Here is a 22,122-nt window from a genome sequence, read left to right as displayed (position 1 = left end):
GGTTGGTCAGCAGCTCCACTGATACAAACCCTGAATGAAGCTGACAAAACACTCACGTGACTCACTTAGGCAGACAGAAAAACCAGCACGAAGAATAAAAAACACAACTGATGCCAAGAGAATGTTACATTGAGAGAAAATTATGCAGTTATCAGCAATTCCCCTTATAGGGAAACTGAAGCTTTGTGTTGATATTATAGATTTAAGGCTCTGGGTTTGTTTGAATATGCATTACTAATAGCTCAAAAAAGGGTGACGGGTTAAACCGTTTTCTTGTGCTGATGGATGGCCACATAGCCTGTCCTGGGACTCAATACATCAGTTCATGAGTACCGGCCTGCCCTCTGTTGGTCACACGTGATACTCGCGGTCAGAAAAGCACAAACGACGAACAATGAAGTGAAACGGCGATCTTTAATAAAACGGAATGGTCAGCGTTTCTTTAGGAAACGACAAAGTCCGGATCTGTTAAGTGCAGTCTGAAAAGAAACAATTGGGTTCATGCGAAAACAATATAAAAGCTGCGGTTTCGAGCGTAGAGTTAAAGCGGCCCGTGGCGCGTTAGTGGAAGTGGAGGGGCCGTGTGGAGCAGCATCAGTCCAGCGTGACTCCCTCCGGGAGCTCCACCACCACCGGAGCGCATTCATCGAGATCTGCGTCAAAGTCCCAACGAAACTTTTTGGTCAGATGAACCTTAAACTTTTCGGCTCTTTTGCGTAATGTGCTGTCGACTCCGGGACTGCTGGCAAACTGGAAGAACTCCTGAAGAGAAAGGAAAAGATATTAAAAACATTAATTACACAAAATTTGGTGAATGCCTAACAGTGTATATGCTGGCAAAGAGCTTTAATCATAAATAATGATAGCAAACATGGCCTTAATCCAACTAAACAATTTTTTTCTTTAATCTTTTAGCCATTTTTTGCCAAAAATGTAAAAAAAAAATAATAATTATTATTATTATTATTATTATATTAACATTTGTAAGAATATCTCAAGAAATTAAAAATTTAAATAATGCACTTTAAAATTTAACTAAACATTGAACAATTATTAAAAAGTAAAAATTAAAATGTAAACATTTTTGCCTATATATATATATATATACAATTATTATATATATATATATATATATATATATATATATATATATATATATATATATATATATATATATATATAACACCATTACCTATATAAAAATAAAACAAATATATTTAAAAAAAATGCCTACTGTATTCTAATCTATCATTATTTACTGTAAGATAAATTACAGTTTTAAAAAGGCCATGCATAAACAGCTATCTGAATCTTACTATTAAGCGTCTCTGACATAAGCCGTAGAGAAATAAGATTCAAGAATTGAACAAATGACTATATCGTGATCAAAAAAAGAAATGTGAAAGCAATTCTGTTTACGCTCCGTAACACTGCCCTCTGACGCAAGTAAAACGGGTCACTTCTTTGACTCTGAAGTGTGAAGTGCACCTGAAGCGTGGTGGTGAGGAAGTTGTTCTGTGACACGATATCCACGAAGAAGTCCGGAGGGATTTCTCCCAGCTGATGGTAGAGGACGGCGATGAGGCCCAGATACAGCTCCTTCCTCTCCTTCATGGCTTCCTCCGAGCGGCACAGCAGAGCCAGCAGACTCTTCCAGTGCTCGAAGGCCTCGTACACGTTCCCAACGAGGAAACAAACGAAGGCGAACTGCAGCTCTCCTGCAAACAGAGTCAGTATTAGAAAAGAAGCTGAAAATTCTTAATTGGATCACATAATAGGAAATACGTTCGAATCAATCAATGTGTCTGTGTGTGTAACAGATTACATTTACTTTATAATTAAATGACATAACTCCATAAAAAATCCACCGACGACAAGTTAGTAGCAGCTGATGCTCACCGAGTACACTGAGCGGCTGCTCTTTATAATGCCTCTCCAGCACAGAGTTGAGAGCGTAACTCCAATCCATGTTACACTGTGTGATCTGCGCTGGCGTGGCCCCGGGGGGATACGCCTGTTTGGGAATGGTGGAAAACCGCAGCTCGGTGCCTTCCCTGTGCTTCATCCGTGGCAGTCTGTCCAGACCCTCTTTCATGCTCCGACACTCCCGGTCGTTGCGGGGCAGGTTCTGCTCCTCGCGGTCTTTAGTGTGGGTCAGCTGCAGCTCCGGGACCACGTCGCTGAAGGCGCACACCCTCCCACTGAGGGGCTGCAGAGCTGCCGCCTGCTCTTGGCTCAGTCTGTCCGTCAGGGAGACCCACTTGCGGAGTGTGTCATAAGGATAGGGACCCAGATAGCCATCCAGCTCTCTGAGGTTGGCCCGTATGCGTTCGGCCTCCTCTGGGTCCCGCGTGAACTCCAAATCATCTTCTCTCTGGTTCCAGTGGGCCACAAGCACCTCCCGGGGCTTCAAGGACAGAAACAGGCCCGTTTTGGGGCCGATTTCACCACATGCTTCATTAGTGTAGGCAGAGCAGTAGTGGAGAAAGTGAAGCCCCGGAGGAATCATCTTCACCCCACGGAATCGAGGGCCCAGGGTCCAGCTCTTGTAGTCGAGTCCCAACACTGATCCCTGAGGAACACCAAGCAAAACAAGCGTGGCTCCTTCTTCAAATAAGCCCCGAGCCACCTCTGGGTCCATATCTGTGCCTGCCATATCTGTTTAAAATAAGTATTACAAACATAGCGCATTACTATAGTAGCTGTCACTGGAATTTCATTACAAGAAATAAATGCCAACTTAAGATATTAGCATGTTTCTGTGTCCGGTAATACCATTTTGTCAGCTTTTAAAAAATTGTGAGTTTGAAATAATAACTTTAGTATAACGTAAAAGACATGCGCTACTTTAAGAGAATGGTAAAGTAAGGCACTGAATGAGTAAGCTAGAAAATGTGTTTCGAGAGGATAAGATAAACAAACAAGCAGCAACAGCAAAACGGGTGTAAAAAAAGATGTAGTTAAATTGGAGCTAAACTGTAAACTGGTAATACCTAAAGTGCGCTCAATCACAAATCCAATTTTTTTTACGTAAAGGCCATGTGTGAATCAAGAAAGAAACTTCCGCTTATGTCGAAGCTAAAGTCAAAATAAAAGTCCTATTTCACAGTTCAACGTCACGCACATCTTCTGTTGTTGACAGTGACAAAATGCGCGACCCTACACGCATAACGTTTCGGAATTCAGATAGTTATGAATACTTCGCCGCTTGTCGTACATTTTAATACCTCTGATGTGGGAAGCCCAATAATCAAGTTTTATTTTTTTATTAATTAATTCATTTATTTATTTATTTATTGCCGAAGTGTCATGTATGATGTATGTTGATTATTTGCATTATTTATGGCCAATGTGTATCATGTTGTTCGATGTTCCCTATCTTGTTATGTACATTTTGCAATAAAAAAAGGATTTGTTGTATACGTTCGGTAAAGTGCCTGCGCTCTTCGTCGCGCGCTTCGCGGCTTCCGGCACACGTCGTACGCGGGTGTGCGTGTAGCAGGGCTTCGATGACTGACTAGAGTGAATTTCCCCGAGGTCTGCTTCACCTGCGCGTCTCTGCCCTGATCAGGAGCCTTTGTCCCCCAGCGAGAGAAGAGCGATGGGCTTCAGAAAGAAGAACAAGAGTCCGCCCGTGCTGAGCCACGAGTTTGTGATCCAGAATCACGCGGATATGGTGTCGTGTGTGGCCATGGTCATTCTGCTGGGGCTCATGTTTGAGGTGGTTATTTCCTACAGTGCACCATGATCATCGCGCTTACTTTTAAACTCTTAACATCACATCGAAATCATGTCTGCACGCTGTTAAATCTGTAAGATATAACGTGAACGTAATGTTTGAGGGTTTTAATGTTACAGTCATTTGATAAAATGCTGTTTATATTGAGTATACGTTGATATTTACTATTAAAATCAACTGGGTCATTGCGTATTTATTATATATATTATATATATATATATATATATATATATATATATATATATATATATATATATAATGCATATATGCATTATATAAATTATATAGTTATATATGCAACACATTTTATACAGATATAATAACATGATCAGTGCATCAGTGCAGTCTGTCGTATTAAAATCCCTTCATTGAATTGCAGGAACCAGACAAGTGTTCTTTTTACATTTTAGAGCAGCACTAAACACCATGCATGAAATAATGAAAGCGTAAAGCCGCTTGATCACATGCTCTGCCTTTGCTTCCTCATTACAGCGAACCAGCTGACTCTCACACAGACACAACCATGACCCGATAAACCACCTCTCCTTTTAAACTGGATTGGAAAAGCTTTATTATAGCCGCTAAAGTCAGATTTAATGAGTATTTTCTCATTCTCTTCACTGATTCTGTGCTAATATCGCTGCAGTTCGTGTCAGTAGTGGCGGGAAGTACGGCTGTTTTTGTAAACTTGTATGTTTTCAGTTCATTAATTCTTTTTTATTTCTTTACAGGTTACAGCAAAATTTGCGATTATGTTCATTACAGTCCAGTACAATGTCACGCAAAGCCTGGACACAGGTACGATGTAGATCTTTCAGTCACGCTTGTAAACACACAAATAAAATAATAAGGTGCAGCTGAAATAAATGTGAATGAAATGAATGCAAAGCTTGAATTCACACATTATCTCTCATCTAAAGGCCAGTGCATATTTCATATTGTGCGCCCATTCACTTTTACATTTACTGACTGCTAAAATATACAATAACGTGCATGTTTATATTAGTCAATAAACCCCATTCATATATTTTCTGTAACTTGGTAGGTTTTTTACGTTGCAGAATATATATGAATCGAGAAATCATTTCATGCGCTACCTCTTCGTATATGACAATGTATAAATATAATGAAGTAAATGATTTCTCTACAGACGCGTATGCTTATTCTAGTCAGCTGAATGTGCGTTCCTGTGGCTCGTGGTATTTCTCCGCTGGCCCAAGTGCCTTCATCGTTTGTGGAAATGTCATTGTGTATGATGAGATGAAATGTCGAGGCATCGCGGGTCTCGCAAGCTCTCGAGCCGAGACGATTAGCAGAGAGCTCCGCTCGGACTCCTAATGAGTGCACGATGGGTTTAAATGAGCGGGCTTTAATTTTGGCTGCTTGGTTTTGTTCAGACGCAGAAGAGAAGCCTGAGCCTGTCAACTACTACAAATACGGGCCCAAGGACATCGCCACTGTCTTCTTTTACCTTCTCATTGCCATAATTCTTCATGCCCTGATTCAAGAGTACATACTCGACGTAAGCTGTATTTATGATTATATACCGTGTGTGTGTGTGTGTGTGTATATATATATATATATATATATATATATATATATATATATATATATATATATATATATATATATATAAATTATTATTTTATTAAAATTAAATTTTTTATTTATTTATTATTTTTTAATATATTTATTAGTTTTTATGTTTATTATATTTATTAATTTTTATATTTATTAGGATTTTTTTTTTCTTCTTTTATTACTTGCCATATCAGGCCTTGCTACTTCAGCCCATGTCAGACATTTTTATCAATAAACGCATAAGAAACTATTTTGAATCGTTTCTTCAAGTCTCTCTTTGTCTCTCAAGGCGATAACCAGATTGTGTTTTCGTAGAAAATCAATCGTCGGCTGCACTTGTCCAAAACAAAACACAGCAAGTTCAACGAGTCGGGGCAGCTGGCCACCTTCTACCTGTCCTCCTTCGTCTGGGGCTGCAGCATCCTCACCAATGTAAGAGCAGATCTGTTCGTGACCCTGACCTCGTCAGCGCACGCACTAACTGACTGTTTTCTCACTCGACAGGAGGAGTTTGTGACGAATCCAACCTTTCTTTGGGAAGGTTATCCTCACATCCACATGGCGTGAGTGTGAAGTCACGTGACGTTCATACAAACATAAAAGAAACTGTCCAGTCCCTAAAAAAAAAAAGTAGCTTTGGTTTGAGGGATGATTGAAGTTGTGTGTGTAAATTCAGTAGTTTTGGTTAAGTTTTGCTCATCCGGATCACTAACCCTTAGTATGCCCAGTTAATTGCCTTACCTGTCCTATAATGTTACTGTTTAACCTGTTAAATAAGTCTTAGATAACATTGTGTTCTTTTGAACTGTTCAGCATTAAATAACGTGTTGTAGTATGACAGACTTTTTTTTAAATATCTGACTTGGCATTTAATGCTTTTGTAATGAAAGACTCATTTAATGCTTTTGTAATGAATCTCTAAAGCACTTCCTGTCTTGTAGTTTCCAGGTGAAGTTTTTCTTCATCTGTCAGATTGCCTACTGGTTCCATGCTCTTCCTGAGCTGTATTTCCAGAAAGTACGAAAGGTAAGGCTTTGGGTTTTTTTTGCCATATACATCCAAAGCTGACAGAAATGGTTTCTAATACGATATGGTTGTCATTTCACGTGAATAAATGTACATAATTTTTTATAATTGTTGTTTTTTAGGAGGACATTCCACGTCAACTTTACTACATTTGCCTTTATATCTTTCACATCACTGGTGCCTACGTCCTTAAGTGAGTGTTTTCTTATTCCAGGGTGAATTAGCTTTTAGAACAAGAATTAACATTGTGGTTAATTCATAAGGAAGCAGTTTGTGGATGTGTGTATGAATGATTGAAGAGTAAATCTGGCTCTCGTGTGTCTTCTCTCAGTCTTCACCGCCTGGGTCTGGTTCTTCTGGTGCCACATTATCTGGTGGAGCTGCTCTTCCACGCTTCGCGACTCTTCTACTTCAGTGACGAGAACAAGCAGAAGGGGTTCGTTCGGTTCCCATCTTGTGCTTAATTTCTTGACTTGCGTGTGATTTCTGCCTGCTTAATTTGCCTTGCTTCTTTGAATCGTTCAGACTGTTGTTTAGAGGCCTGCGTTTGTATCTTAGGTTCACTCTGTGGGCTCTGCTGTTTGTCATCACTCGCCTCCTGACGCTCACCGTCTCCGTCCTGACGTTTGGCTTCGGCCTGTCCCGCACAGATAATCAGGGATTCTCTTTAGCAGAGGGAAACTTTAATGTTCTGACTGTCAGGTAAGTCGGCTTGAATTCACATGTCAGATGTATCGTACTGAGACCATTACAGCAGATAGACGCTAGTCCATGTTATATAGTAGGGGTGATTATTTTTCGGTTCAGTTTAATATCGTGATGCATTGAATATGTTAGCTGAATGCTAACTGTCAATAACGTTTGTAAACCAAAATGCCTACTGCCATCTTGAAATCAGATGTGCTTGCAGAAAGGCTTTACTAAAACAAAGTTGCTGGGTTACTCTGTTTCACATTTCTTTGGTTGGCAGGTGCACCGGGGGACCTGATATTAGCACTTAAAACCTGGAAAAGTCAGATTTTCGTGATACGTCACCTTTTAAGAAATGGTGGGTTGACAGCAAAGCTAATTAAGACGGTAGTGTTGTGCTTTACCTGGAAACCTGAAGCTGCACTTGGCATATTAGCACATAAAAAGAATGTATTAAAGATATTTTGAGTGCACACGTAGCGAAACAATCATACTTGGATTGTGATTTGGAGAATGCTTGTTAGTCCAAATACAGATTGGAAGCCAATGAAGATAAAGCTGATATTAGAGAAGCAGTTCACACGACTGTGTTCGGTGGTATCCTTGAACACAGCATATATTCACATGATCGTTCAGACTCTGCATTAGTATTATAGGGCAATATCTTGTTTTATCATTCACCTTTTTTTTAAATTAACAATGTTTTCATTTGCCTATAGCTATGTCGCAAACTGCAAAAGAGATATTTTTCAAAACCCATATGACCTGCTCTTTAAAGTAGTTGGAGAATTTTTAATTGCTTGCACTCAAGTCTGGCCTCCTTCCCCTGCTGTGTGCTATCACGACAAAGCACGTATGTGACACATAATGTCAGAAAAGCATCAGTACATTTATAATCGGTTGTGGTATATTACTGAACCGATACTATTTCAGAACTGTGACGCAGTCGGAAAATCAGATTAATAAGCAGTACCGGTAAGAGCAGTAATGGCGTAAGAAAACCTTAAACCGTTGCGCTGCCAGGTAGGATCGTGATTGGATGTGGTTTTGATCCGTGTATCACGTGTCCAGAAGAATTGTATTTGTATCCTGGGGTTCAGCTTACTAGCATAGCAGGTCGGAAAACCCATGAGGCTGAATGATCTCTGTGTAGTTGTGTATATCAAGAATAAGCCAGGGCCAAACAATGAACCCTGAGGTATGCAATGGTTAGCTGATATGAACCCTGAGGTATGCCAAGTGGTTCGACTTAGACAGCCCTCCAATCCAAGGATCAAACAGTGAGGGTAGGACTCCGATTTGGGATATTCTAAAGCTACCTTGAAGTATTTGTGAACGATGCTCTCTGTTTTAGGATGACATGCCTGTCTGCCATCTGCCTGACCCAGGCCTGGATGATGTGGAAGTTCATCAATTTCCAACTGAAGAAGTGGAGAGAGCAATCTCAAATCCAGGCCAGCAAGAAGAAAGCTGTCAGCCCGAAAAGCAGACCCAGCAAGAAGGACTCTCGGGGTGAGTCTTGCCATTTTGCACGTAGATTAGAATATATTTTGAAAGAACCCTGTTTATCTTTAGTACTCTAGAAAGTGTTTAGATATTTCTGAACCTTCTGAAGTTCTGTTTTGGGTTGTAAAAAATACTACCAGAAGTGCTTCTGCTCCAGACATGCGCAGTTGCATTTAAAATCTTTGTTTTTACTTTTTTTCTTTTACTTTTTCCTTGACAGGTGGTTCAGTCAATGGAGTCATGAAACCAGATGACAAGACATCGCCAAGAGCAAGAAAATCTAAAGCCTCGTAAGAGTGCCCAAAATGTGATGCTCTGTTTGAACTTTAGAAAAGAAACAGATTTGATAACTGCGAAAAGAACCACAGGAACAAACTAAGGAACTTAGTTGTACGGCATGGTTCACGTTTTATTTGTTTCCTGTTTTTTTCCTGTCTGCATCTTTTAAAATGAATTATAGATTTCTAATCGGTCGTTACATCCATATGCTAGACTTTCAGCAAGACTGAGAGGTTTTTCTGAAGGTTTTGTGATTGGCTCGAAGGGTTAAAGATGAGTTGTGCGGTTTAAGTCCAAGGTCTGCACGACAGAAATGTTTTTCCAAGTCGGTCTTGCTCAGAAGATGAAGCATTTATCCTGAAAACAATTAAACCCCATTCAATATTATTTCTGCGCTTCTTATGAAGCACAATGTGTGGACCGAAGCGTTTGAGAAGTGTCCTTTTGTTAACCTTCAGCCCCTCGGTCCCATCCGCTACTATGAAGCTCAGTGAGAAACCCCAATATGAAGAGGCTGAGGTGGCCAAGGACTGCTACACGACTTGTTTTACAGAGCTTCTAATGACCTGAGCTGTGTGATTTTTACACTTCGATACTCAGAACGACTGATTTTAGCGTCCCGTTTGCGTCTGAATGTTGTTGTTTGAGGAGAATCATTTTAGAATAGTTTTTTGGCGACTGCGTTCGAGGTGGAGACGTTTGTGAGAGCGCTTGGATTTAGTTTTTAATGAACTGTGGACGAGGTGATTCGATGATGGCTCCTCCTGCTGGTTTGGGTGATCTATTTCCAAGGATTCATATGCCTTTTTTCAGAAGGGTTCATATGCTAACACAGGACTATTAAAGAGTCTAACTGGCGAGGTTTGGGGCCTTGGTGCTTATCATGGATACCTTACAGTTATCAATATAATTCATAACACACGGGTCAATGGTGATATCGCTTTTAGTTTCAGTTGCAAAAGCCTTTTTTACTAGGACGTTGTGTAACGCAATGAAAGCTAGCCTTTTGTTTAAAATTCTCCAAAAATCTGAAGAGGGTTTTGAGCGCAGGAGAAAGATTGCCGGTGAACTTCCTCCTAAATGAGTTTTACAGACATTTATTAAGCCCTGAAGCTCTGTTTTTATGTGAGAAGTGCTGGAATATCACTCTTTCAACACTTTGTGGCCTTTCTCCTTGCGTTTGAGTGAACCGCTCTCCGTTATCTATCAGACCGCGTCTGCCGGCATGTAGTTTATATGAAACCATATGATTCTTTAAGTGTCCTTAAGCTGACAACAGTAGAAGTTGTTGTTTTTTTCTCGGTTTGAGCACCGTTACGCGTTCTCTGTTTATTAGTGCGATGAGAGAGTTCGATTATTAAGTTGTGCATGTCGCGATCCGTGAAAGAATTGCCTCACTGAAGCATTTAACGCCTAAGAGCATAAATAAAACCGTAGGCATGCAATCAAAAGTGGCTGTCTGTTTTTTTTTTTTTTTTTTTTACTTTTTGTATAATGAAGTGTAAAAGCAAGACACAAACTGCCGGTTTATTTTGTGAACCCTGTCTTAACACGCACGCCGTCGGATCATACAGGCTCATATGCACACGCTGCGCTGCGTACTAGTTGCCAAATTACATGAAAGGGACTTGCTGCGTAAAAGTTCGAAGTTCACGGTTCAGTTTGTAGGTCAAGTGCCTAAATCTGGCTGCAGAACAGTGGTTTGCTTTAGTTTGGTGTATTAGAGTCCGAGATTTCATAGGACCTTTCACCGTGATATTCGTAACGCGCAGAGAGAGAGGATCTGTACCTGCTGTACGTGATGGCTAATGCTGTGGTGAAATAACGCCTGTACGGATCCGCCTCACGCATACTTAAAATGTAAAGCTTTGTTAGCAGCGCAAAGCTAATTCTTGAAATTTCTAGTCGGTGCTGGTTCTTATCTAACATGTATGTGGAGTGAAGCAGATTTGATAAATACTAAAATCTCCCACGTTTACACACAGATGGTTTTATGTCCCAAATCCCTGATTAACCTCCATTTCATTTAATTTTTTCCTCATGTCTTTGAGGAAACTGATTTTTGTTTCGTTTTTTTGTTCTGTTAGCTGACTAAACATGAAAGGAAAATCATTACCATCGAGTAATTCACTACTGAATAATTGTCAGATTTTTAAACTATTTTTCTAGCGTTGAACTGTTGAGAGATGAACATTATTTAGAGCATATAAATATTTTACTGCTTATGGGTTTATTATTTTTATACTGTGTGGGAGAAGCTTTCTACCATTTCAGTGGGACTGCAAAAGATAAATACTTTTGGTGACTATAAATAGTGTGAAACAAATTTAAACGTTACTGCCGCTTTCCCTGATTTTTTTGTATTTTTTTTTGTTTTCTCAGTGTTGTTTTGTTTTTGAGATTTTGATTTGGGGTACAAACAAGTCTGTAAACTGTGCAAGTCTTCATTGTGTTTCTTTTTGAGTGGATAAAAACAGCGACAATGAGAATAATCTTCACTCACTCCCATTGTTCTGTCACGTGAGAAACTGTGCTGTTTTGATGTGGCTTAATTGTTTTGATTTTTGTGTATATAAATGTAAATGGGGAGGGGGGGGCGGTCAAAAATACATTGATTTACAATATTGTTTGCAGTGATCAGCCGTCGTCATAGTTCTTATAATATGTCAAATTAAAAGATGCACCAAAGCCTTCTGGAATATGAGATACACAGAACCTAAATTATTTTTCACCATGCTTTATGTAGTACAAGCACTGTTACTTTTCTAATGCTTGCCTGTATGTTGAGATATATTGGTTTTTATATAAAATGTTGTTAATATATGTATTTATGCAAGTCTGTGTGATGCTTTTTGTATGTTTGTCTTTTGATTAAATCTTTTGCTTAACCCCAGTGTGAGAATGTATTTTGTTAATTTTGACCCTGTATAGGCCTGTTTATGTGTGTAGAGGTGTGTGTGTGTGTGTGTGTGTGTGTGTGTGTGTGTGTGTGTGTGTAGAGGTGTGTGTGTGTGTGTGTGTGTGTGTGTGTATATATATATATGATAGATAGATATATATATATAGATATATCTATCTATCTATCATATATATATAGATAGATATAGATATATAGATATAGATATATAGATATATCTATCATATATATATATATATGATAGATAGATAAATATATATATATATATGATAGATATATATATATATATATATATATATATATATATAGATATATCTATATATATATATATATATATATATAGATATATATATATAGATATATCTATCTATCTATCATATATATATATATATATATATATATATATATATATATATATATAGATAGATAGATATATAAATATATATATATATGATAGATAGATAGATATATAATATATATATATATATGATAGATAGATAAATGTATATCTATATATCTTGAAGTGATACAATAATAGAATAATAGAAAATAATAAACATTACTAGTCACGATGGTGTATCCGCCAACATAAAGAAAAGAAACACATCACGTGTCAACCAAACTGTATGAATGAAACAGAATTTACACTCGAACAATGACACTGAGAAACGTTACAGCACTTAAATGTAAATATAGTAAAGGTGTAATAACTTGAGAGGAAACACAAGGTCTGTTCAAGGTTACATTTTTACTTAGCCGTATGTCAACAAACAGTCCACACAATCAATTCATGGGTGGCTTCAGGTGCGCACTCCCTACTTCTTCTATGCTGCTATTTTAAGCATTTACAGACACCCTAAGCTTGCCCTCTAGTGGTCATCACAATAACTCAGTATACAACATCCCTTTTTCCCCAAGTTTACATAATCATCACAACTGTGCAGATACAAAAAAAAAAAAACATCACATATTACCCCCTTTTTTTCTTTACTTCAGTTCATATTCTTTCAAATAAGTAGGCAATCTCCTGGTTCTTTGTGATCGTCTCATCATTACCATAGGACTAGTAGGTTGGTTCATTACTGTTGTTATCTCAGAAGTTGAAGGGGATTCTCTAGATATTTCTGAGGGCAGAGTTGTACTAGAAATTTCTTCAGCTGCTATTCCCTCAGACTCTTTTGGAACTGGTGTTGGTGTTGGTGTTGGTGTTGAGTATTCAGGAATGTCAAAATCAGGGAATTTACAATCCTTCTCCTCTTCTGATGTGTTTGCAAAGAATTTCTGTTGGCCATGAATTTGATCCACATGTCTTCGTACCACTCGGCCATCACCCAGCCTGACTTTATAAGAAAGGGGTCCAGTCACAGTTTCAATATGCCCCGGAATCCATTTTGGACCATAAGTAAAGTTTCGAATAAGTACTGAATCTCCAATGTCAAAACTCCGCCTACAGGCCTTTTTATCATGATGGATTCTTTGCTTTTGTTGCTGTTCCTGAATTTTCCTGGTCAAATCTGGATGTATAAAGTCCAAAGAACATCGTAATTTCCGTCCATACAACATTTCAGCTGGAGAGAGTCCTGTAGTTGTTTGAGGCGTAATTCTATAACTGAATAAAACTCTAGATAATTTAGTTGCAATTTTTCCATCAGTACTCTTTTTCAGCATGGTTTTAATAATCTGGACAGCCCGTTCTGCTAAACCATTACTTGATGCATGGTAGGGTGCCAAGTAACATGCTCCACTCCATTTTTATTCAGGAAGTCTTTAAATTCAGCACTAATGAAACATGTAGCATTGTCTGATACAATTAGTTCAGGTAATCCATGATTACTGAAGCTATTTCATAAACAATCAATGGTGGAAGCAGTTGTAGCAGAATTTACTGGATACACATCAATCCATTTTGAATGAGCATCAATCAAAACAAAGAACATTTTTCCCATAAATGGTCCTGCATAATCCACATGTAGTCGTTGCCATGGTTTTTCTGGCCAATTCCAAGGATGCAGTGGAGCAACAGCTGGAACATTCCTATGCTCTTGGCACATACGACAAGTTTTAACCAGCCTTTCCACATCCTGATCTAACTTGGGCCACCACACATAACTTCTGGCTAAAGCTTTCATCCTAGACACTCCTGGATGGCACTGATGCAGTTGTTTCAGAACTTCTGGTCTACCTATGGTAGGAATGATTACTCGAGCCCCCCAGAGCACACAGCCATCCTGTACACTTAATTCATCTTTTCTTGTTGTGAATGGATCAAACTGTGTTCCTATTAATTCATGCAAACATCCATGATGCACTGTTTCTCTCACTCTGGATAATACTGGATCATTCCTTGTCCATTCTCTCACCTGTTCGGCTGTGATCAAGGTGATATCAGCATTCTCCAGCATTAGAACTCTTTCTTCCTGCTCTGTAGAAGATTCCATTGGTACTGGTAGCCTACTTAAAGCATCCGCATTGCCATGATCCTTGCCAGCCTTGTAAATGATGTTGTACTCATATGCCCTTAGGGTCACGGCCCATCGTTGGATTCTAGGAGAGGACATTTGGGGAACAGCTTTTAACTCGTTAAATAAAAAGACAATAAGGGTTTATGGTCAGTGACAATGGTAAACTTCCGACCATACAAATACTTGTGAAAACGCTGCAACCCGAACATTACTGCCAACCCTTCTTTGTCCAATTGTGAATAATTCCGCTCCGCTTGATTCAATGTTCGTGACATAAATCCAATAGGTCTTTCACTTCCATCAGGCATCTTATGGGAAAGAACTGCACCTAAGCCATAAGGAGAAGCATCACAAGACAGAATCACATCCTTCTGGGGATCATAATGAACCAGAACTTGTACTGAATTAATCATCTTTTTAGATTGAACAAAAACAGTTTCTTGTTCCTTGCCCCAGTCCCATTTTACATCTTTCCTTAACAACTTGTGCACAGGGGCCAACACAGTAGACAGATTGGGAAGGAATTTGTTGTAATAATTTAAAAGTCCTAAATATGCTTTTTCAACTCGGTCACATTCTTTGGGAGGGAGCCTTTTAATAGCGGTCACCTTCTCCGGTGCAGGATGGAGACCAGTCTCATCTACTTTATGACCTAAGAACATTACCTCTTTTTCCATGAAGGTACATTTACTTCGCTTCAATCGCAGTCCGGCTTCCTGCAATCTGTCCAACACCTTTCCAAGGATCTGGAGATGTTCTTCGTCATTCCGACCAGTTATTAGGATATCATCAAGGAAAACTGCTACATGGGGAAGGCCTTGCAGTACTCCTTCAATGGTCCGCTGGAAGATAGCGGGGCTGGAAGAGACTCCAAAAGGTAAAACACGGTAAGTAAATAACCCTTTATGGGTATTCACAGTAACATATTTCCTGGACTCTGCATCTAATGCAATCTGGTGATAAGCATGGCTCATATCCAAATTTGTGAATTTTTTTCCACCTGACAATGTTGCAAACAAATCCTCTATCCTAGGAATGGGATACTGTTCCAACTTTGAAACTCTGTTCACTGTTAGTTTGTAGTCACCACATAGACGTATGGTATTGTCTGGTTTTAAAACGGGTACAACAGGGGCAGCCCATTCAGAATGTTTAACGGGCTCTATGATGTGTTCTCTCAATAGGCGTTCTATTTCTGCTTCTACCTTTGCCTTCATTGCATAAGGGACTGATCTGGCTTTAAAAACCGTGGACTGCTTCCTTATCCACATAAATCGTCGCCGTGGACCCTTCAACTTTCCCAATTCATCTTTAAACAACTCTGCATATTTACTGAGGACTTTAGGCAAAGTTAATTCTTCCACCTCTTGAATCCTATGTAGTGCCTCCCAATTTATGCCTAATTCTTTAATCCATCCTCTGCCCAATAAATTGGGCCCCATTCCGGGTACTACTATGACTGGTAACGTTTTCATTGTGCTGTTGTATGCAACTTCAACTTGTGTAGAGCCCAACACAGTTAAAACTTGGCCCGTATAGGTTTTTAAATTCAAAGAACATGTCTTTAATTCAGGAATGTCATCTTTTTTCCACAATTTAACAAAATTGGAGCTGTTCATTATGGTCACACTACAGCCAGTATCCACTTCAAACGATACATTTGATTTGTTAATAGCCAACGTGATGGTCAGTGGAGCTACTTTCGGAATTTCTGTTTCTTGCAAACTGTACACAGTATAAATGCCTTCTTCATCAGATGCCGATGTACTTTTCTCATCTCTACTCACATAATGCATTCTCTGTCCTCCCCTCTTACGTCTTGCGCCCCCTTGGAAGTATAATTCTCCATAGGACGTTTTTTGATTTACATACTTTCATTATGTGTCCTTGTTTCCCACATTTATGACATTTCTCAGCAGCAAATCGACATTCATTAGCCAAATGTTGCAAACTTCCACATCTGTAACATGCTCGCTTTTGACCCTCATCATGTGTTACCGACGTTTTGTGCACTCTCATTGAAACGGCTGTTTCTGAACGGTAAGCTTGTAAATCTTTTACATCTTTATTGGCTGTTTCCATTGCTTGGGCTATTTTCAGTGCTTTCTCAAATGTTAAATCCATTTCTGCCAATAGTCTGCGCTGAATACGATCATCATTTATGCCACATACCAGTCTGTCCCGAAGCATTTCTGTCAGTTTTTCTCCATAATTACAATCATGAGCTAGTTTTCTCAGTACTGCCACATACTCAAGCACAGCTTCCCCCTCTTCTCTTGATCTTGAATTGAATTTAAATCGTTGTACAATTTCACTAGGCTTTGGATTGAAATGCTCCTTCAGTAATTCTACTAATTCAGCAAATGTCTTCGTTCCTGGTTTAACTGGACTTAACAAATTCCTTAGAAGACTGTATGTTTGACTTCCTACAGAGCTTAATAATATAGCTTTCTGCTTGGTTGCTTCTGTAATTTCATTTGCCTCGAAGAAGTGTTGTAAAATTTCGCAATATTCTTCCCAAGACTGCGATTGACTATCAAATGGCGTTACTGTTCCTACCATAGTGGCCATCTTCTTTTCCAAAGTTCCAACTCATAGAGATCCAGTTTCTTCGCCTCCTTCCGTCTTAGTATTCTCCTTGTTTATCCTCGTCGCCAAAAGATGTAATAACTTGAGAGGAAACACAAGGTCTGTTCAAGGTTACATTTTTTACTTAGCCGTATGTCAACAAACAGTCCACACAATCAATTCATGGGTGGCTTCAGGTGCGCACCCCTACTTCTTCTATGCTGCTATTTTAAGCATTTACAGACACCCTAAGCTTGCCCTCTAGTGGTCATCACAATAACTCAGTATACAACAAAAGGATAATTAATTTGTTTCATTTTTCCTGACCAATCACAGAGCAGGTTTGGGTCGCGAGCCCCGCCCACTCGCGCTCAGTGTCACGTGAGCGCCTGTCAGCTCACGAGCCGAGTCTCTGCCGCCGTCTGTCAGAGTCACGGAGCATCATGGCAGGGATGGAGCTGGCGCCCTTCAGACCGTGGGATGATTTCTACCCTGGAGTAGACCGCTTCTCCAAACCCGATGTGTCTGATTTAAGCAGATGGAATAACAGAGTGATCAGCAATCTGCTTTATTATCAGACCAACTACTTCGCAGCCGCCATCGTCGTAATTCTGATCGTCGGGTATGTGAAGGTCTATGTCTTAATCGTTTGTATTTGCATTCAGCTTATACGTTATTCAGTCTGTGATGGAAGCGTGGTCCAGAGTGCTGCGTGTGTTGATTATTTTTTAGCAAAGCTGAATAACGTTAAAGGTCGCATCCTGCTTGTATAGAGCAAACTCATCCTCCGTTTAATGCGGAAACTGCATACTACGCTGCATCGTTTCGGCAAACACGGTGAGAGCTCAGAAGCGCGCCGTTGGGCTTGTTATTACGAGTCGTGAGAAGTGTTTTAATATTGCGAGGAATGCGCTGAAGGAGACCCACCCCGCTGTGTGTTAGTGTGTTAGTGTTGTCAAGCTCGGGCCTGGAATCAGTGAGTCACCGCCTGCTCTGGAAGTGTGTTTAACCTTAAAAACTCAGCTCACTTTACGACGTTTCATTACAAACAGGATTCCGTAAGTGCAATAGCATATAGCCTAACATGTTTAAAGGTCCTTCGTAAATGTAAAAAAAACCGTTATAAACAAACATACGTTTTAAATTAAACAAATGTGTGTTTGTGTGTGTTTTAGAAGCACTTGTGTGCCACCCATTTATTAATATATTCGTATATTTATATATTATGTATTCTTTATTTTTGGGTTTTTTTTTTTTTGTAGTTTTACAATATTTTATATGAAAGCCGTATTTATACATTTACATTAAGGCCAGTTTGCACCAAGAACGGCAATAATATTAGCATCCACAACAACAGACCAGAAAATGATATTTATTTTAAGCATGCTGAAGTTAGACTAGACCGATAATTTGAGGTTAGTATACTGAAATATATTAATATACTTAAAATAAATATTCAGGTCAGTATAAGATATCCCATTTGATGCAGCACCTATATATATATATATATATATATATATATATATATATATATATATATATATATATATATATATATATATATATATATATATATATATATATATATATATATATATATATATATATATATATATATATATATATATATGTGTGTGTGTGTGTGTGTGTGTTATAATAACAATAATAGTGTTTAGTGGATGTGTGTTAAATGTGTGTTGTGTTTGCAGCTTCATGAACCCGCTGGGAATGTTTCTTGGCGGGGCGGTCGTGGCTCTGGTCTTCATGGGCTCGGTGTGGGCAGGAGAGAATAAAGCTGTGATCAAGAACTTCAAGAAGAGGAACCCTACCCTGTTTGTTGTGGGTGTTCTGGGAATCAGCTACTTCCTGTTGTCCTTGTGTGGAGGAGTGATGGTGTTTCTCTTCGGGATCACATTCCCCATGCTCTGTGAGTACTGCATCTTCTGGACTCACGCCTGCCTTGTTACATTCACATTTAGTCATTTAGACGCTTTTATCCAAAGACGTACGGATGAGGATCATGGAAGCAGTCAGAATCGACAAAAGAGCAATTACACACAAGTGCTGTGTCATTTTTAATTTTATACTGATATTCATTTTGTTTTATGAAGTACAAACGTTTCGATGGCAGTGTGAAAACGTGACGCAATGTAATGTCATATTTATTTTTTAACACTCAAAATATTCTGGCAAAAATTAATCAATAGGTTTTCACATGCCATTAATGAAAAAAGCTTTCGATGAACAGTTCTTGAAAAGTTTTCTAATTGAACCATTAATACCAATAAAGAAGCTTATAATAATATTATAAAGCTTGTAAAGCACCAATAATTGTTTGAGGTTACTCAGAGAAAGTGAAAGTATTTATGTATTTAATGTTTATCACGTTTGACACATGCCTTTTGTTACTTTGTGTAAAAATCCTTTCTGTTAATTGTCCTGTAACAAAAGGAGAACACTTCCTGGTTTGAGTTCAATTATGAAAGGATTTTACATTAGATGAAAATGTAGCTTTGAAATAAGCACTAATATTACGAACCGGCAATGAATTATAATGTAAACCTGAAATAAAAACCAAATAAAATCTGAATAGCAATGTTTAAAAAGATCAAAGCCAATTCAAATGCCACAAGCAAATAACAGAATTACTCAAATTAACCTAAAATGAAAAATAAAAGCTAATTCAATGCATTATATAAATGATAAAAGTACTGAAAATGCTGTCATTGACTCGCCATCGTGTCTTTTTTTTTTACCCTGCATGATTTTATTTCTTCTGTGGAACATAAATGAAGATATTTTGAACATTGGGCATTTGATTTTTATGGATTCAAAAAATACACTTAGATTTTTTTTTTTCCGCAAAACATCCCTTGTGTTCCACAGAAGGTTTAGAAGGTGAGTAAATGATCGCAGATTTGTCATCCTTGATGTGGGAAGATTGAACTAGTACAGCGTATCAGCCACAGAGACGTAATGGACAGGTCTCCGCTCAGTTCTTCGATGGTTAAAACTAGTCAGGCCGCATGGGTATTTCTAAGCTACTGCAGAGATCTGTGTTTTGCTTGTAGTTATAGCAACGCAAAACATGATTATCTAATTATGCCGTATTCAGTTTTAGCCCTTGCTGACAGCAGCGGATCAGATTCTTGGAAACGTCTCGGCCTAAAACCACAGCGTGAGCCTTTTACAGCAGTCTGCAATGGGGTCTTAAAATAGCTTGACATCCTATATTTAAAGACTGAATGAATAAATATTTAAAATCGTACTTGAATTGATGAATTCCGTATTTTATTCATTTATTTATTCATTCGTCGTTTCCTTTTTAGCACTACATTTGTGCGAGGAAATTCGAATAAAATACCGCAATAAGGAAAGATTGCATTGCATCCCCTGGACGAGTACTGTACCCTGGGCTTAAAGGGAAAGATGCGCATTCAGCGTAGATCAATTGAGCTTTAACCACTGAATAGATGAGAGCGTGTGTTTTTTGCGTTTTGCCCTGCAGTGATCCTTATCCACGCTTCTCTGAGGCTTCGCAACATGAAGAACAAGTTGGAGAACAAGATCGAGGGCGTTGGCCTAAAGAAGACGCCCATGGGCTTCATACTGGATCTCCTGGACCAACAAGAAGAGAAAATCAACAAAATCCAGGATTTCCTGGAGAGCAAGCTGAAAGATTGAGCAGTAAAACACTTCGGTGTCCACTTCATGCCGTCGCTCTTTCCTTTTGAGTTGTTTTGTGTTCGTTTTGGTCTTGGTTTGACAGCCAAATACCAAAATGGAAATATCTTTTAAATGCCAAAGCATATGACTAACTTCCAATCGTATACAAGTTTGTCCACGTCACAAGGAGGTATGACTGGAACCGATGACAAGGCTGTTCTGTTGCACAGTTCTTGCTAGTATGAGACTAATTCTTGTCCTAAACTCATTCCCACCGTGTGTGCAGTTTCCATTGAACGTTTTTTTTGTTTTTATACATGATGAATCAGCATAAAAGTGTATGCTTTGTAAAGCTTGAATAGATTTCTATAGACAAGAGTCACTGAAAGCACTTTGAGGTATTGTAGGTTAGCTTATACTTTATTTTTCCCCTATGGCAAAACAATCTTTCTTTTATTGCACATTTGTAATCGTAATGAAATGTTTTCATTTGAGCTGAAATGACATGACGGGGGAGTGCGTATTTATTGCATGTTTTGTTTCTTTTTTTTTGGCTAACGCAAGCTCCGCGGTAAACAAACGTTTTCATGCTTCTGAAATCAATGCACAGAATGCCGTTTGCTGTTTTGAGTAGATTTAATAAAGATGGAATGTGGAAACGTGTGAGCACGGTATGAATCAGTACAAAGTAAACACCCTTTTTTTCAGATTCAGATTCAGATTCACACTGTCGTGACATTTGATTTGAAGTAATGAATTGGGATCAAAATTAGTGTCACTTTCCCCAAGTAACCTTCCTTTAGATTTTTATTTTATTTTTTTTACTTTAAAGAGGACTTTTAGTTTGCGAGGGATTTTCTTGTAAATCATATTCTGTAATAATACGAAGCAGATTTATTGCATTCTTCGTCAGGCTTTTGCGTACAAAACAAACTCATTATTAAATGCGTAAAAAAACTGGTTTAACTTTTAGGTACTTGGCTTTGTGGCTATAAAATGTTCCCGTCATGAGGCTGCTATTTAGTCGTCTTTTCTATTTTACATTTACATTTATATTTAGTCATTTAGCAGACGCTTTTTTCCAAAGCGACGTACAAATGAGGTGGGCAATAGAAGCAATTTATATCAACAAAAGGGCAGCATTACAAGTCCGTATATAATGTCCTTTAGGGAGAAGTTATTAAAATAATGTACATTTGTGTAGAGCCAGTCTCAGACCATAAAGAATCCACATACAGTAAAAAATTATCTGTAGCTTTAATGTCATCACCAAATCTAAGTCTCAAGAACTCACTGGATGGATATATCCCATTTAAAAAATTTGGGATTAATAGTGGGACTTTTATGTATTTACTTTGAATTGACAGCATTCAGTTAATAGTGGAGGTAAACACAATGTTATGGGGTTAGAATAAAAGATAGTTTCTTTGATTAAATGAATAATAGAGTAAGGGATATCTCCAATAACCGAATCAAATTTAACCTGATTACAACATAATATTTAATATTCTCATATAATAAAATATCACTGTTCTCCATTAAATGGGACACTGACCATTTTACCTTTCTTCATCCAATCCTTGTTTCTAACTGAAATGTATCTATTGATCCATAATGGTGTATTGTGTCGTGTAAAATTATAGTTATATAAAAACTTGAAACTGGGAGACGTTGAGCATTAAAATCAT

At 38.4% G+C, this 22,122-nt stretch overlaps 4 protein-coding genes across 10 annotated transcripts; 2 read left to right on the top strand and 2 right to left on the bottom strand.

The window, feature by feature from the left end:
• Positions 1-395: 395 nt before the first annotated feature.
• On the bottom strand, positions 396-3,131 carry aar2 (AAR2 splicing factor). 2 transcript variants are annotated; one of them, XM_043225535.1, is made up of 4 exons: positions 2,994-3,131; positions 1,900-2,658; positions 1,489-1,718; positions 396-762 (listed from the first exon to the last, which is right to left on the bottom strand). In XM_043225535.1, exons 2-4 carry the CDS (start codon positions 2,654-2,656, stop codon positions 595-597), a joined length of 1,155 nt encoding a protein of 384 aa, XP_043081470.1. In that variant the 5' UTR covers positions 2,657-2,658; positions 2,994-3,131; the 3' UTR covers positions 396-594. The 2 variants fall into 2 exon arrangements, with proteins under 2 accessions (XP_043081470.1, XP_043081469.1); XM_043225534.1 differs by lacking the exon at positions 2,994-3,131 and adding an exon at positions 2,776-2,946.
• A 331-nt stretch (positions 3,132-3,462) lies between these two features.
• Positions 3,463-11,709, top strand: zgc:113278 (Translocating chain-associated membrane protein 1-like 1-like). Of its 2 annotated transcripts, XM_043225074.1 has the most exons (11): positions 3,463-3,721; positions 4,471-4,537; positions 5,137-5,261; positions 5,636-5,752; positions 5,825-5,883; positions 6,262-6,346; positions 6,469-6,539; positions 6,678-6,782; positions 6,905-7,048; positions 8,391-8,548; positions 8,763-11,709. In XM_043225074.1, exons 1-11 carry the CDS (start codon positions 3,602-3,604, stop codon positions 8,834-8,836), a joined length of 1,125 nt encoding a protein of 374 aa, XP_043081009.1. In that variant the 5' UTR covers positions 3,463-3,601; the 3' UTR covers positions 8,837-11,709. The 2 variants fall into 2 exon arrangements, with proteins under 2 accessions (XP_043081009.1, XP_043081010.1); XM_043225075.1 differs by lacking the exons at positions 8,391-8,548; positions 8,763-11,709 and adding an exon at positions 7,317-8,384.
• Positions 11,710-13,475: 1,766 nt separating this feature from the next.
• On the bottom strand, positions 13,476-16,054 carry LOC122328753 (uncharacterized protein K02A2.6-like). 5 transcript variants are annotated; one of them, XR_006247829.1, is made up of 4 exons: positions 14,866-16,054; positions 14,378-14,528; positions 14,099-14,282; positions 13,476-14,016 (listed from the first exon to the last, which is right to left on the bottom strand). XR_006247829.1 is itself a non-coding variant. In XM_043224660.1 (2 exons), the coding sequence occupies exons 1-2, from the start codon at positions 15,994-15,996 to the stop codon at positions 14,460-14,462; spliced, it is 1,200 nt and encodes a 399-aa protein (XP_043080595.1). In that variant the 5' UTR covers positions 15,997-16,054; the 3' UTR covers positions 14,333-14,459. The 5 variants fall into 5 exon arrangements, 1 of the variants encoding a protein (XP_043080595.1); XR_006247827.1 differs by having other exon boundaries at positions 13,476-14,282; positions 14,373-14,528; XR_006247826.1 differs by having other exon boundaries at positions 13,476-14,282.
• Positions 16,055-17,155: 1,101 nt separating this feature from the next.
• On the top strand, positions 17,156-21,093 carry arl6ip5b (ADP-ribosylation factor-like 6 interacting protein 5b). Its single transcript, XM_043224659.1, has 3 exons — positions 17,156-17,390; positions 18,478-18,695; positions 20,277-21,093. Exons 1-3 carry the CDS (start codon positions 17,212-17,214, stop codon positions 20,450-20,452), a joined length of 573 nt encoding a protein of 190 aa, XP_043080594.1. The 5' UTR covers positions 17,156-17,211; the 3' UTR covers positions 20,453-21,093.
• The last annotated feature ends 1,029 nt before the right edge of the window (positions 21,094-22,122 follow it).

Source organism: Puntigrus tetrazona, chromosome 23, assembly GCF_018831695.1.
Source record: "Puntigrus tetrazona isolate hp1 chromosome 23, ASM1883169v1, whole genome shotgun sequence".
In the NCBI taxonomy this organism is placed as follows: domain Eukaryota; kingdom Metazoa; phylum Chordata; class Actinopteri; order Cypriniformes; family Cyprinidae; genus Puntigrus; species Puntigrus tetrazona.
The sequence above is the reverse complement of the archived record's forward strand: the minus strand, read 5'-3'. Positions and strand labels throughout refer to the sequence as shown.